At 36.8% G+C, this 15,511-nt stretch overlaps 4 protein-coding genes and 1 long non-coding RNA gene across 7 annotated transcripts in view; 3 read left to right on the plus strand and 2 right to left on the minus strand.

Moving 5' to 3' along the window:
* The first annotated feature begins 678 nt into the window (after nucleotides 1–678).
* grnd (grindelwald) lies at nucleotides 679–4,587 on the plus strand. Its single transcript, XM_065306931.1, has 4 exons — nucleotides 679–1,146; nucleotides 2,810–2,914; nucleotides 2,973–3,121; nucleotides 3,203–4,587. The coding sequence occupies exons 1-4, from the start codon at nucleotides 927–929 to the stop codon at nucleotides 3,476–3,478; spliced, it is 750 nt and encodes a 249-aa protein (XP_065163003.1). The 5' UTR covers nucleotides 679–926; the 3' UTR covers nucleotides 3,479–4,587.
* A 422-nt stretch (nucleotides 4,588–5,009) lies between these two features.
* Chmp1 (charged multivesicular body protein 1) lies at nucleotides 5,010–6,491 on the plus strand. Its single transcript, XM_065306932.1, has 4 exons — nucleotides 5,010–5,196; nucleotides 5,315–5,578; nucleotides 5,645–5,846; nucleotides 5,906–6,491. The coding sequence occupies exons 1-4, from the start codon at nucleotides 5,163–5,165 to the stop codon at nucleotides 6,033–6,035; spliced, it is 630 nt and encodes a 209-aa protein (XP_065163004.1). The 5' UTR covers nucleotides 5,010–5,162; the 3' UTR covers nucleotides 6,036–6,491.
* Nucleotides 6,492–6,507: 16 nt separating this feature from the next.
* Nucleotides 6,508–9,601, minus strand: LOC135795298 (E3 ubiquitin-protein ligase MARCHF8). Its single transcript, XM_065306930.1, has 4 exons — nucleotides 8,997–9,601; nucleotides 8,797–8,941; nucleotides 8,613–8,733; nucleotides 6,508–8,334 (listed from the first exon to the last, which is right to left on the minus strand). The coding sequence occupies exons 1-4, from the start codon at nucleotides 9,309–9,311 to the stop codon at nucleotides 7,851–7,853; spliced, it is 1,065 nt and encodes a 354-aa protein (XP_065163002.1). The 5' UTR covers nucleotides 9,312–9,601; the 3' UTR covers nucleotides 6,508–7,850.
* Nucleotides 9,602–9,877: 276 nt separating this feature from the next.
* Nucleotides 9,878–10,602, plus strand: LOC135795847 (uncharacterized). Its single transcript, XR_010549164.1, has 2 exons — nucleotides 9,878–10,115; nucleotides 10,210–10,602. It is a non-coding gene; the product is annotated as an uncharacterized lncRNA (long non-coding RNA).
* A 294-nt stretch (nucleotides 10,603–10,896) lies between these two features.
* LOC135795846 (probable nuclear hormone receptor HR38) overlaps nucleotides 10,897–15,511 on the minus strand; it is a 34,910-nt gene continuing 30,295 nt past the window's right edge. For all 3 annotated transcript variants that reach the window (XM_065307644.1, XM_065307643.1, XM_065307645.1), the window contains exons 3-4: nucleotides 13,752–15,090; nucleotides 10,897–13,642 (exon numbers count right to left, since the gene is read on the minus strand). In XM_065307644.1, the coding sequence (XP_065163716.1) occupies nucleotides 13,386–13,642; nucleotides 13,752–15,090 (1,596 nt within the window). In that variant the 3' untranslated portion in view covers nucleotides 10,897–13,385. The remainder of the gene's footprint in view (nucleotides 13,643–13,751; nucleotides 15,091–15,511) is intronic.

Genomic DNA, 15,511 nt, shown 5'->3' on the forward strand with positions numbered 1-15,511 from the left:
AACATCGTAATCTACCTGTGATACCTTTGTAACACCTGCTAACGTATTTCTACAAAGGAACATCAAAGTCAAAGAATTGAACATGACCTAGAGAATGTCTAAATATGTAAAAACATGTTACTTAAGTCACTTGCGTTTCTTTTATAATATTTGGTTAGCACAGAATAGACCTGATATTTCAAAGAACGTTCTAATTAATCATACATTGCACGTTTGCTTCATCATTCTTCAATGGCAGGTAACAACTAACGACCTTATCTTCACTGCCTCGTAAAATATCGTTCGAGCAAACGCAAACCAAAAAGTGTGACGTTGTGACGCGCGTTTGTGGGTCCGCGCCGCGCGATGACTCATGGAAGCATTCATTTTGGAATTTGAGTGTTCGACTCTATGCTTTACACGTAACAACGCAACGACGCAACAATAACGGAATTACAAACATTCTAGAATCAATAATATTAAATAATAATAATGCTATTAAAAGAATAATCAAATTAAACCAAAGATTAAATCATGTTTTATTTATTTTGATTTTAATTTTGGAATTAATTCAGTGTTGCAATATAATTTTCTGATAGAGAATTTCAATCTCTACTCCGACCACACCATAACTTTCATGTTGCGGTATAAAATGGTAGGAGAAGTATCAAACAGGTACCCCATCCTATTCCACCTGAGCAGGTACGACTGTACTCGAGAGTCGACTGAGCAGTGCACGCAATCGCAGAAGCCGCCGCGCTCGTCGGCGAAAAGTGAAAATGGCTTAGTGACTCCGCGCGACGCAACAAGTGGGTGCGCACCAACAGTCGCAACGAGATGTGACCTCTCGCCACGCCAACAATTGGCCAAAAATACTTAATACAATCACCCAAAACTAACTACTTACGACCTAACGAACAAATTCCGAAATTCAGAAGGTGTAAAAAATGCGTGACTTCTTCGTGAAGTCGTTGGTGTTTGTGTGCGCGGCGTTGGTGTGCGCTGCCAACGCCGATCTGACCATTAGCGGACCGCGCTGCGGTGTCTTCACATGCAAGCCGCACGAATTCTGTTCATCGTTCGAGAACCAGTGCAAAGGGTGCGCGGATATTTGCGATAAGGACTCGCACAATTTCGAAGAGAAATTGTGTGTGGAAACATGCCAAGGTGAGCATTGTTGTATTTGCGATAACGGAACTGTAAGCGCGTCGGCGGCGTAGTCAATGGTATGCAGTACGCGTGCCGCCATTTTGTTGCTGTTTATTTAATGTTCGCGTGCACTCTGCTTTCATTTCATTAATACCTGTTTAACTATCGCTGTTGTTTCAACAGCGGGCGTTATCTGCAAATTAAATAATGAGATTTGTTTTTGTGAAATTTGATATTGACACCAAACAGTAGAAGTTAATTGTTATTTTAAGTTGTGCACCAGTATAAATATTATTTTTGATATTTTGGTATTCGGTGACATGTTGGTAATGTGAGGCACAAAATAGGATGTTATTTCGTGCATATTATAGCTTTGGAAACATAAAAACGTTCCATGATTACAAGTTTACTAATAAATTTTGCATTTTGTACTTTTAACAGCACAGGTATCTTTATTTATACTCATATTTAAACTTTTATGAACCATGACATTGATTTATTAATTACACAGGTAACATAAACCATAATTTGTTGTTGTTTTTAATAATAACTTTTGCGTATACCAATATTAGTCAATATTTTTCTTAGTATTGACACGAATTTTTATTTAAATGTTCGATTTGGTTAGGTTTTACAAGGTTAAGATGACTTAAGTTTAAAATGTTAGGTTAGGTTTCTATTTACGTTCCAAATACAACTTATATTTAATCTAATAGACATTTTCATTGCATTCTATTATTATTTTAAGATGTTTTTAATGTTTGAATATCTATAAATCCTTTTGTAGCAGATAAACATATTTGACGTCATAATAAGTACACTCAAGTGTAAATCACTTGGACAATTAATATATTAGCACTAAGTACATGTTAACACTATTGCGTTTTATAATAAATAAATAGTAATGACGTGAGTGCTGCATCGCCTCAGGTATGCACGATGTTTATTCGCTTCAGTTGTTCAAACAAACATATGTATGAAATGTATGAACAAAAAATAAGCGATAATTATGAATTCCGTGTAGTCCATGTGTAGGCTATACGCCCGCAGTTCATAAATGTTAGTTGATTAGCTTTCTATTGTACTTGGCAAATTACAATAGTCATTATGTAGATGTTATGCAGATTATTAGAGAATTTCATAAATTTCAGAATCAATTGTCGATTACCACACTTGATTACCACGCAAATTGTGTATTTGTCTTATTTATTCACGATTAAAGAACATTTTTTGATTGTTTTTGCCAAAATAAACAAGAAAATCTTTGTTTTTATCAAAACAATTAAATATTTAATTAAAATTGGCACATTTAGGTAAAAATTTAACTAATTTTAAAGATTTTTCATAAAAATTACTAAATAATCATAATTTTTTTATCAAATACCAAATAATATTCTTTCTTTAAATAAATTTTATTGTTGCTACGCGTACCTCAAAAACTAAATACATTTCCTAAGATAGTTATTGTCATCGCCGCCATCTTGTGCAACTCAAAATATTCATAACTATTTAGACTAACAGCAATGCAATGAACTGCGAATTGAGCTTCATGTTATAATGTTTATAATGCTGTAATACTCAAACAACAACAACTAGTATATGATACCAGATATAAAACTAGTGCCCACGAAGTGAAACATTCAATAGTTCACGGAGTAACGTTACGAATGTTTGATTGCAGGTTATTTGCACGACATTAGATACGTACGAGTTGGACAAAGTACAGATAATCGAGTTGCTATTGGTAATTCACCATATAATAACAATAATTCCTACAATTCAAAAGGTATGTGATTTATTCTACTGTAAATTCGAGTGTGTTAATAAATTTAATCTATTTTCAGATATTGACAAACTATACACATTAGTGACAGTTGCGTTGGTGCTTATAATTCTGTTGATATTGGCTATTGTTGGATATGCAGGTTATAAGTGTCATAAATGGGCCAAAAAGAATGATATAAAGCCAAACAACATCATAAGCTACTTTAAGGTAAATCTACTTTACAATTACTAGTTTATATAACATAACCTAATGTGGCATAACCTAATCTAACCTCAAATGACTTCACAGCGTGAAAATAACAACGAAGATGTAGAAAAAGGCTCTCCTAACGGTTTGTCGACAGCGTCGACTGCAACTCCGCGACAAGATCAAAAAAACCTTCGACTGGACATAACGAACACGATGTCCGGTTCGGAGCAGCCAACGACCCCGGCCACGATGACTACGTCGATAAGTCGGCGGCCGGCCGAAGACAGCGCTTTGGACTACGCGTATGATAATCACGCAATGGCGGGCACGCCAAGTCCGCACACGGGCAAAACCGCACGCGAATCCAACTTCTGATTAGCGAAGACAATATCCATAGCATCGTAAACGTAAATATCATTTTCATATATTCAATCATTCACCGATTGCCACAAGCCGCCATTTGAAAAAATAACTGAATTTAAATTAAAATTTAATTTGCACATTGTTTGAAAAACATGTGCGTCGAATTGTGTAGCGTTGAGGTATGTATATCAAACTAGTCAGTAAGCGCTGTAAAAAATCATTAACTTAATTTATGTTGTATATTTGAATCGTGCAATTAAATTACTTAGCAAATTAGTTTGCATGATTCCACTGTGGCAAATGTACTTAATGCAAGAATAATATCCATATCGAGACTTAAACTCATAATTAGAGATTAATTATAGCATTAATTGAATTAATTGATTAAGTTGCGATGGTATAATTTCAGATCTGAAGAAATATTTAATTTTTAGCTCATAAACTGACGATTTCTTTCTAAGAATTTCAAAATTTGAAAGATCTGACATGGTATCACCTTAAAACTTGTGACTAATATATTATTAGGTTAAGTTAGGTTAGATTAGGTAAAGTTAGGTAACGGTAACCACTCCATACATCACATTCCGGAGTAGTTAAGTACTTAAGTAAGAATTTTTCATGAATCTATTGACGTACGCCATTTATTTAACAGCAATAATTTGATATGTTTAATTATAAGTATTATTTTTATGTAATTATTAATTATATACTATTCATTTACTCAATGCTGTCTTGTATTATGACATTTATTCTAGTGTTTAATGTTTAATAATTTTTGTTTGTTTTTGTTTTTTTTGTTTTGAAATAATATTTTCGTTGTGAATCGCCACTGTATATACGAAGATTCCGCTTATCAGCTTGTGCAGTCCGTCCATTAATTGTAAACGTTATTGAATTGCATCGTCCGTGTAACATTTCGATGTGCGCTTAGCAATTTAATACGATTAGTTTAGTGTTTACTTGTAAGTATATGTATGTATGCGTTTAAACTGTATTAGTGTATAGTCAGATATTCTTGTTTTCGGTGTAACTGGAACACGTGTAGACGCGTGAAGTGATTGTGAATGTAAATTTACACAATTTAAGAAATGAAACAATAAAAATATGCTACAAATCTGTAATTCACGAGTGTTTTATTTTATTACAAACTATTTTGTTGTATCCCGTTCACAAATAAGTCTTGGATTATGACTTGCAATTATAAAAAATTGGTATTAACGTATTGCTAAACCGTTTTAGTATTAAAATGGAAGTTCGTCTCAATAAAATAAAATTACAAACTATTTCTATCCACTTACTTGTTTTAAGAAGACATCAGAGTAATATTGTGTTGTTGTTTCTAGAACGTGTGCACTTATATTATTTATTGTTTATATTACCGTGTTTTGAAACTTGATTCTCACAGGTAAACATGTTTTGTCTTGCAGGTATATTCGGTTACTGATAAAAGTTAGTCTCTCTAAATATTTCTAGCAAATAACATGTTCCTAGCGCCCTCTGGCGTACAAAATAATAAGTTTCTCACCAGTTGCCTAATTTGTCCGCCGTACAGCACCAGTGAATGGGAAAGGGAACGTGTATTGTGGTCGCAGTGAAATTGAAGAACGTCATAAATATTTTGGTGTTTTAGATCATTGCTATAGTAATTAAACACTTATTTTGTTATTTACTGATAGAAACAAATAATTAAGTCACTATGGGCAACGAAATGTCTTCATCTGCTATGGAAAGTATCCTTTTGCAATACACACAAATAATAAATCTACAATTTGGTTCATACTAATGACTCATAATAGTCATGACATCACAATGTTATTGAGTAAATATTCCTTAATTTTTAAATAATAGAGCACTTGTTCAATTTGAAATTTGCCGTGAAAGAGCTGGAACGAAATTCAAAGAGATGCGAAAAAGAAGAGAAACTGGAAAAGGCCAAAACCAAGACAGCCATTCAAAAGGGCAACATGGAAGTGGCTCGAATTCATGCAGAAAATGCAATCAGACAGAAAAATCAGGCGATAAACTACTTACGGATGTCTGCTCGAGTAGATGCCGTGTCCAGTCGTGTTCAGTCTGCTTTGACAACTAGAAAAGTCACTAATTCTATGGCAGGTAAACAATTTCAACTTATTACACACATTTTAATCATTCGCTAATCAATTTTTGCTCATCCATAAGGTGTGGTGAAAGCAATGGATGCAGCAATGAAGAGTATGAACCTGGAGAAGATATCAAACTTGATGGACAAGTTCGAGCAACAGTTTGAAGACCTGGATGTACAAAGTGGTGTAATGGAAAATGCAATGTCTCAAAATGTTACCACAATGGTGCCACAGAATGATGTCGATTCACTGATGCAACAAGTTGCTGATGAAGCTGGGTATGCACTTCTAAAACCAAAAATTTTACATGTTTTTATATATGTTATCATTGTCTCAGATTGGAGCTCAATATGGAGTTACCCGAAGGTGTTACAAACACTGCAGTGGGCACAACCACCACCACTCAAATGTCACAAGAACAGGACGAGCTGTCGCAGCGTCTCGCAAGACTGAGGGAAACAGAATAACTCAATTCTTAATTTAAGGCCGCCGCGAGATTGTATTTTAACTTGCACTGAAGTGAAGCTTCCAGACTTCCAACCAATGTACATACGGTTCTTGTATTAAAATATCTAGATCAACTTAAGCATACAACGCAAAAATAAACAGCAACTCAGCGATGTCTATAAAAAACCCCGCGAAATGTCCGCATTAGGTTCGGCGTATGCAATTGTGATAAATCTATGAAACATTTAAGATGTAAAACAAGTTTAAGTGGTTCAGGTAAGAACAACAATGCTTAATCAATGGGTCTTGGGATTTTTTTTATACCATTATCATTACAATTACGTTTCTCAGTGGAACTCTTGATGTTGAATGTTTAAACTTTTCGTTCCGTTTCGTTTCGACACTATTTATTATATATAAGAATCAAATATGTAGATAGTTATATGAAAATTAAATAAAAAAGATATACACACTAAGGAACTTACGATGCCGTCTGCAATAAAACATTTATTGTAATTTGTATTTATGTACATTCATCGTACGGTTTTAAAAAATACAACACTGCAGTACATTGTTTCTCAAGTAACAAAAACCGTTCCGCTCCGCATGAATCAATATATCCAGATAAAACCGATAAGTGTTATACAAACAACAATTCTCATTAGTAACGTTAACGACTAGCTTTCAATTTCTTATCGATCATGCAACGCGTATGCTGTAAACCAGTAAAACACAATTACAATTTCGTACACGGCAAAGAGAATAATCGAATATATTTATAGAGTAATAAAGCTGAAAATCGCAAATAAATCGTGTCCCTATCAGTGTATTTAATACTGCATTGCTGACGCCTAGAAAGTGAATTGTAAAAGTTTGAAACTGAAATTGTTCTTTTTTTTTATCACGTCTAAAAAGAAAAACCAACAAATTTGATATTCACGTCAATGTAAATGCAGTTAGCTGTGTTGAAATGATTGAGAATGGGCAGTCAATTTCAATTAAATACAAAACCGACACATCACCACGCGATTAGGACTCGATACTTTTTTGTTTTTGTCTATTTGCTAGCTATTATAATTACGCCGGCACTTCCAACTAATTACAATCCATTATAAAGGTCTACTGTACAATCAGCCGAAAGTAATATTCAGATAAGTCGTCTGATAATGAATGTTTTCATATATAAAAATATAATTTTCACATTTCGATCGCGCAATAATAAGAAAAAAAAAAAAAACATTCAAAACAGTGAAGAACCAAAGGGCTGCTCAGTCATTTTCAATGTTTCAATTTGATCATGGCGTGCAATTGAAATTCACACAATTCTTGAATACTTTTTTGAGTGTTTACCGAAACGAAAGACGACACAAACACCGCGCTCCCATTTTGAGCAAATTTACAAATTATATAGCACCATTTAAAAACAATCTTACTCAATATTATTACAAATCAAAACCAGTCTAATAACTCGCCCACTCGACGTTTTAACATTTTACGCATACACCCGGAACCTGGGAGTGATTGAGATGATTAATATAATATAGTATTACATACGCTACAACTAATAAAGACTGAAAACTTATGACAGTTAAAACACTCCACAAATAAGGCACCATTTATAAATATAATAGTAATAATTGTTAGTTGTGTAACAATATAACTCACAGCTTTCGTGTTGAAATCCAATGACTGAAACCCATTTTTTCGCGTCTAGAAATGAATTTTGAATCCAGTAAGCGGGGCTGAATAAAAAATTATGTTCCGGTCTTCGAATCTCCTCCATCGCAATCCACTTCCACCGCCTCCACGTGCTCCGCCCGCGTAAAATGAATTTCTTAGACAAGTAGGTTCTCGCTGCTGGCACTTAAGTTAGGCATCGACTTGAAGACGCTCTTTGATTGCGCGATTCGCTCTGCCGGCGCGGTGTGGCCGTCGCCGGAGCTGCGTGAACACCGCTTGCTGTACTCGATGTCCAGCGCTAGTATCTCCTGGATGTTGAGTTCGAGCGCGTCGCACGAATTCGCGCCGATGCTCTTCTTGTCGTTGTCGGAGGCGGGTGGCGGTGGCGGCTGCCGGCTGGTGTTGGGCGGTGCGCTCTTATCGGCTGCATGCGTCTTCACGTTGTCGACGGGCGCGTTGAACACATAGCATGACTCCACCTGTGGGCCTTCGGAGTAGCGCGGTGGCGCGTTGTGCTCCACATTCGCGACCACTTCGGAGGAGAAATCCGAACGATTTGGGGGACTTATCGCAACGCGCACGACAGGCGATGGCGCTGGCGGCGGTTGTTTCTCGGGTGCATTTTGAACGAGAATTATTCTAGAACCACAAACATTCATACAAAATCCTTACTTTACTATAATAAATGCAAAAGTTTGTTTGTTTGTTACGCTTTTACGCGAAAACTACTCAAACAATCATCAAGAAATTTTGTTGACATATTTTCAGGGGTATTGCAAGGTCACAAGATACTTTGTATCAAAGAAATTGCAATATTTTTAACAAATATTTAAAAAAATATATATTTAACACCAGGTGGCGTTGAATTTTGTTCAAATTAAGATTCAACATCACCTGTTCAAAAGCATAAAACAAACCTATTGTGAGCCTTCCAACGTGAAAACAAGTGCAAATATTGCCTGCATTGAATATACATGAATACTGCACCACCAGTGAACCCAACAGCAACAACTACAAGTTTGGTCCAGAAAGGCCAAGCTGCAATTAATAAATATCAAATAATCATTGTTTAAATGCATAGAATTTTAGTAAATCTCTTACCAATTGCACCTCTGTGCACTTCCTCTGCTGCCCTGTCAATAAGTACAAATAGAGACCAAATAACACAAACAGCAGCAACAAAATGAAATAATATTGCACATAACAGTCTCCTTCTCTCAATGTTGCTCATCTCCAATCTCCTCCACTGCAATACAAACACATTTTATTGCTAATGACTTACAATTTATAAAATTACTTACATCTGAGATTGGTTTAATCTTTGTATGCAGAATAAATTGAAATTTGCACAGCTCACATGATCTAGTATCTGATGCAGCAATCCACTGCTGCAAGCAGCTCTGATGTACATACTTAAGGCTTCCAGCACAATAGCAGGGTGACAGCAGTGGATTGCCAACATCTGCCTCACAGTGACAAATGCGACAGATATCTCCATTCGAATTGGACAGATTTGATGAGGAGTCATTTAGATCATTGTCATTCTTCTTGATGTCACAGAATACAGTGGTTGATTGTGATTCGCTGTGTTTCACTTTGATGAATTGTTCAGGCATAACTAGTCTCTTTATGCTATTTTTAGTGCATGTAGAATTCCAAGTGGATATTCATTTCTTTGTGTGGACACCGTCGTTATCAAACGACGCTCAGCGGTCGGACGTGCGCTGCTGCAAGTGTTTCCGTGTCGCATTTAATCTCGAATACGTCTTGACACAGCTCGCCAATTATGTTGTTCAGCAAAGTGCGTTTAATTGCGCCTGGTTTGCTTCAAAATAGAAATTTACGAACGCCTACAATTGTAAACATACTTGCACACACTTGACAGCAGGTTGACAGTGAACCGTGATGTCACGAGTCATGGAAGGAGAAGAGTTGTGAAACTATAGTCGGATTGCGCTGAGAAGATCTCTGATTATATATTTAAAATATTTGTTTGAATAAACTATACATCAACACACTTTATTATAATAAAAGTTGTTTTCTTTAAATACAAACGTATATGAGACATGACTAACCTAAATTCGAGAAAAAATTTATGAAAGCAGTCATAAAAAAACTTCGGAACAAAAGTTGATAGTTTCACGTTGAAAGTTTGGTTGCCTACATAAAATTTAAAAAAATATAAAACTAATTTATGTGCAATTGATCACATTTGCTATGAAATTATAAACGAATTTTGTTTACGTAGGTGGCCATGAATGACTTCTAGCGCTTGTTTCTAATCAACTGGACATTTGGCCAGTGTGAAATCGGTACACACAAAGCAATTATACTCTTGTTTATATTTGAATTAAAAAAATATTTTCAATCTTTTGAGTCGAGTGTTCGTTTCTCTTTGGACAATAATCCCTCTGTTTGTGGTGAGTAATTTAAATTATTTTCGCTTATATTAAATAAATTCGGTGTATGTGCTGACAATCTACTCGTAATTCTAAATTGATTTGTGAATTGCAGAGACAATATGAAGACCAAAGTGTTTCTGTTCCTAACATTTGCACTATGCATGCTCGTGTCTCTAATTATGCCGGCTGTTAACGCGGAAGATGGGGAAGGGGACGCGGCTGCTGATGGCGCCGCTGAAGCGAAAGAAGAAGCGACCACTGCGGGCGCAGCCATAATCTCGTCAAACTTTGGAGCACATTTGTGCACGATGTTGCCTCTCATGGCTTATTTTTTCCGGTGTTACCACGCATAATGTGGCTTTGCTGCACGCTCATAAACATTTTGGCATTTAAATCTACCATATTTTACACCCCCTTCAAATATTACTGTTGTTTGAAAACTGTGATGTAAATTAAAGTTTGTATTAATATTTGATTTGAAAATGAAAAATTTTGGCGTTGGGTATATTCATTGATTTATTAATTTAAGGCCCGGAAAATAATTTGACGTTTGGTTTTATCTGTCAAATTATTACATTTTGCGCAATTTTGTGGCCAATTATTTAAAATTATTTTATTTTTTAGGTTTTTTTCTGGTTATATTTGTTTATGTTATGGTTTTGTGTCATTTGCACATCGGTACCAGTAAAGTCAGCAGTTTCCGCCATTTTGTGTACTGACAGTAACCTAAAATGTCCAGGAAAAAAAAATTGACAATTCCTAACAAATGCAAGATTTTCTGAGTATCTGAGTAACAAAATTACTTAAAATATAGAATTTATTTCGATTACGTACAAGAAATATGCAATACATACCATAAAAATCATTAAAATTGATTTGTTTTGCCTCACTTTTAACAAAATACAGTAAAAAACTTAATTAAAATTGTGCTATTGCGGTAACATCGTAACAACTATGAGTTTTACTCGTTTAATAGGGTGAAATTATTGTACTTGGTAAATTTCATAGTATATAAACATTTGTCAAGCAGCGGCTCCTTTGTGGATGCAAAATGTTTGCATTACAATTTATTAAAGAAATGCCACACAAATAAATAAACATTAATTAATCATAACACACTGGTTTTTCGTTTCTATCTGCAACTTTTGATGTGAAATTAATTATTTTTTTCAAGAATCAACAATTTGATTCGATTTACATCCTCTTACGCTAAAGAAACGTCTATCTTTAGTTGTAAGCAATACGATTCTATTCTGTATAACAGTATGTATTAATATATTAGTTTAAAAAGAATAACTTTATCTGCTAAAGTATAGGTAACTATTCGGCATATCATATTTGTGTACGTATAATTTATTAACTCCTAGAAACTAATTACGTAATAATAACACACATCTAGAAATTAGGTAAGTACAGATACATAAATATCAATAATGAAGCATTAATATTGTAACGAACAAAATATTATACTCATACGTTAACAAACTGGCATTAAATGGCAACGTTTTGTTGATTTGCGTGCGGCAAGAAGCAAAAAATCGCAAGAGATTTCCCTACACATCAATATGAAAGTTTCATTATCATATATACACATTTAACCATTACAATACGAAGGTAATTCGCTAGTGTTTTTTTGTAGATAGTAAACAAACGGTACGAAATATCGCCTATGATTTATAAATTTGTGACGTTTACAATATTCTGTTCCCTCTAAAATGTAATCAACGTTTATAAAAGCAGGTACAAATATGACAAATTCTTCCTCATATTAAATTTATAATAATATATACTGGATAGTAAAATTAGTTCATAGATAGGTACTCTATTCATTTATTCCATACTGTATTGCAAATGGTTGCCGAATATTTTTATTTCTTTATCACGAAAAACGTCATTCCGGGTTATGTTTTGTGATTTCTTGTGGGATAACTAAACTTTTAAACAAAACGAAGACTTTATTTGTGAAGACTTGATTGAAGAAATTCATTCGTATCCATCCGGACGGTGTTAGATTTAAATTTTAATTTTTAAGTTGAAAAACTTGTGTTTACTTGGCTTAAACATAACTAAAAAATATCATCTGGATTCCTAAGCACACTATGCGTAATTTGTTTCTTCGTTTCACATCATTATTCGTTAAATAGTTTATTTGTATACCATCCCAAATCAGGTAACTATCAGGTCAGTCCATCGTTTCCATTTCAAGGCAGTAATTGATATGAAAATATACATACTTTATATATAATACATCTCACATCTCAATTCGAAAGGATTCACTCGCATAACGTTATGAAATGGCACAAACTCAACGCTTCACATTGCAGTATTTTGGAAAATAGCAAGTTTTCTTTTTTTATATTTGACGCCTGCTCGTCTGGTAACTAAAAAATTTCGGAACATCATCAGCGCTCTGTCGATTCTGGTTTCCTGGTAACAAAAGAACTTCGATCGTAAATACATGATATGTCTATACACGTCATAAAAAAACAAACACAATAAAAATTCATATAAAAATAACAATTCTAAATTATCCAACTCAAAAATAGTGCCGTGACTAGTAATAATTTCGGATTCATTTCGCTTTTCACGGATTTGCATCATTTTCAATGAGATTGATAGGTTTTGGTAGCGTTTAGACACATATAAAGTATGAAATCAAACTCATAGCCTGTATTAGGTAACTGTCGTTGCAAGTATGCACATCATAATATTAATAACTGCGCACATAGAGAGCAATATTGAAAGAGTATCATCGGTGCGTTCATGTCAAAGTTGAGTGCGGTTTGTCTCTAAGTAAAAATATGGCGTAGCGACGCGCAGCGCCATAACTGGTAAGTTTTCCTCTGACATTCGAGGTTATATTCTAACCTCAATGTGGCTATTAGTAACAGTAAAGCATGGCGTTGCGTCTCTCTGGCTAGATCTGTTTTGTTGTATTTCCCCTCCCCCGGCATAGCACTAGACTTCCATAAAAACTTAATTTATCATAAACGTAGAATATTTTAGCTATACTATGATTACTTAAACTGTAAACATTTATATAAGTTAGCGATGGATATATGCGGCATTGGAGCGTCCTTTTTGAAAGAACCTGTTAATGCTAATCAACACTTAATAATTTCATCCGTATCTGTCTCATCATCATCATCTTCATCAAACCTCAATCTGTCCCACATCTCATCCGCTCGTCCCAATAATATGTATCATTAATAACAAATCACATTCACATTTTATCACCGTTTAAAAGAAATATTTCCTAGTAATTACATAATTAAACTCTGTGTGCACTTAGAACGGTAAGCTGGCGACAAACATCTTCTCAATCAGAGGCGGTGCCGGCACGAGGTCCTCCAATTTCAGATAGAAAATCCGCTGTAGTCCTTGCACGCTCAGCGACCGGAGCTCTGGTAACTTGCCCAGCAGCCGGCTGAAGTAATGCGCCTTGCGTTGAGCTTCCGCGTTATACGTCACGTGGTCACGCAACGATGATATGATTTTCATCTGGAGCTGTTCAACCCGATGTGGTTCCTTTAATCCATGTCGTTCTGCAAATAACCAGAATAAAATAGAATCAAGTTTTTATTTCAATTAATATTTATGTGATTCTATGAAAGTTCTAAGAATGAGTTAATGAATAATTTACAAGTTGGTTACCTGTCACGAGGGTGAGGGCGCATAGACACGCAAAGGCGGATATGTCAATCTCCATCAAGTGCAGCCCGTTGCAGAACTCCATGATAGCGTGCAGCCAATCACCAAACGACCGCTGACACTGTAGCTTATCCAAAACCACACCATTACAGAATGTTAACTTTGTATCATTCGGATGGGTCCGATAGGCAAGCCGCAGCACAAAGAGCTCCAACGACGCGGATTGAAACAGCAGGTCTTTATCCTCAGCGCATAACTCCTGGAAGCCAGGAATCTTCTCAGCGAAGTTACGAATGACATCCACTGAAGTAGTCAGTAGAGTGTAGAACTGCTGAATCTTCTCCGCTTCGGAAATGATGGGTTCCACAGGACTGGGTTCACAATACTGTGAGTAGTCCAGGTTGGCGAGGTCAGGGGTAGTGTCGACATGTGCGCGCACCAAAGCCGTGATAAGACTCACAGGTGGACTCGGTGGTGATTCCTGTGGTGATTTGGGTTTGGAAGGCAGTCGACCACGACGACCCTTCAGGGAATCAGTACGTACTACTTCCTTCACCATGCCAACAGCGAGGCACTTCTGAAAGCGGCAGAACTGACACCGATTGCGACGGCGTTTATCCACTGGACAAGCCTTATCAGCCAAACACACATATTTGGATCCTTTTTGTACCGTGCGTTTGAAGAAACCTTTACACCCCTCACAGGTACGAACACCATAATGTTGACAAGCGGCTGTGTCCCCACACACTGCACATAACTGCGAAGGTGATGGGGGAGCTGGTCCCTTTTGCATTCCACCACTCCCAACAGGATCCACACCTCCAGGGGAACTCGCTGCTGATGAACAAACTGAAGTAGGACCCGCAAGGCGTAACTTGGGACTTTCACTACTACTAGTTGATTCCGAACGTTGTAGTGGTAGGGAAGCTCGTCGTTGGCGTGGACTCAGAGCAGTGCTCACGTTCAACTCCGACGGGACGTTCTGATACGGCGGTAGCGAGTATGAATCCTGCGAGATCAGGCTGTCGAAGCACTGCGGCGGCGGGTAGTAAGGACTACTGCTGTACTGATGCTGCTGGTAGTCGTAGTGATGCGTGGGGGCGGCCACGTGCGTAGGGTGATGCGTATAAGCGGCGACGTTGAAGCAATCCTCCTCCATCTTGAAGGTGGTGTTGTAACGCACCGAGTAGGTCTCCTGGAAGCTGGGCAGTGGCGCCGGTGAAGGTGGTTGGGATTGTAAAGCTACGTCGGGGAACGGGTCGAGGTCCTCGGGAGGCAGAACGGAGCTCGGGTCGTCCGGAAAACTCAGCAGGTCAGCGAAGCTGCTCGAGCCAAACGGGGTCTGCAACAAATCCACATTCTTAACGCACGCACGCTTTATTTAACAACGAGCTTCATTATATTTAGAACACGCGCGCACCGGCAACGCGAAACACGTGTGTGACAACTACTGAGTAAGCGAAAGAGATTTATCGGAATAAAACCTATTTCACCTAGTTTTCTTTTGCGGTGATGGATGTGGAGAGAGGGAAAGCGCCGCAAGGCGGGGCGGAAACCAACGGTGATTGGTGGAATCAAAAGTTTGGAGTTGGGTGCGCGTCGGGCGTGTGAGAGCGTCGCGACGCCGCGGCCGCCATTATGCGAGTGGTACGGTTGGTGTGCGACGCGCTCATTTGTCGATCACTGCGGCATTCTTGAGCACGCGCATAATTAGCCAACAACAACAAACAATGCGCATATTAATCTGGAATTTATTCGCTATT

This window comes from Atheta coriaria, unplaced genomic scaffold (genome assembly GCF_025399875.1).
Source record: "Atheta coriaria isolate IRGN ID8LTWV9N9 unplaced genomic scaffold, Caltech_Dcor_3.1 hic_scaffold_7_pilon, whole genome shotgun sequence".
In the NCBI taxonomy this organism is placed as follows: domain Eukaryota; kingdom Metazoa; phylum Arthropoda; class Insecta; order Coleoptera; family Staphylinidae; genus Dalotia; species Dalotia coriaria.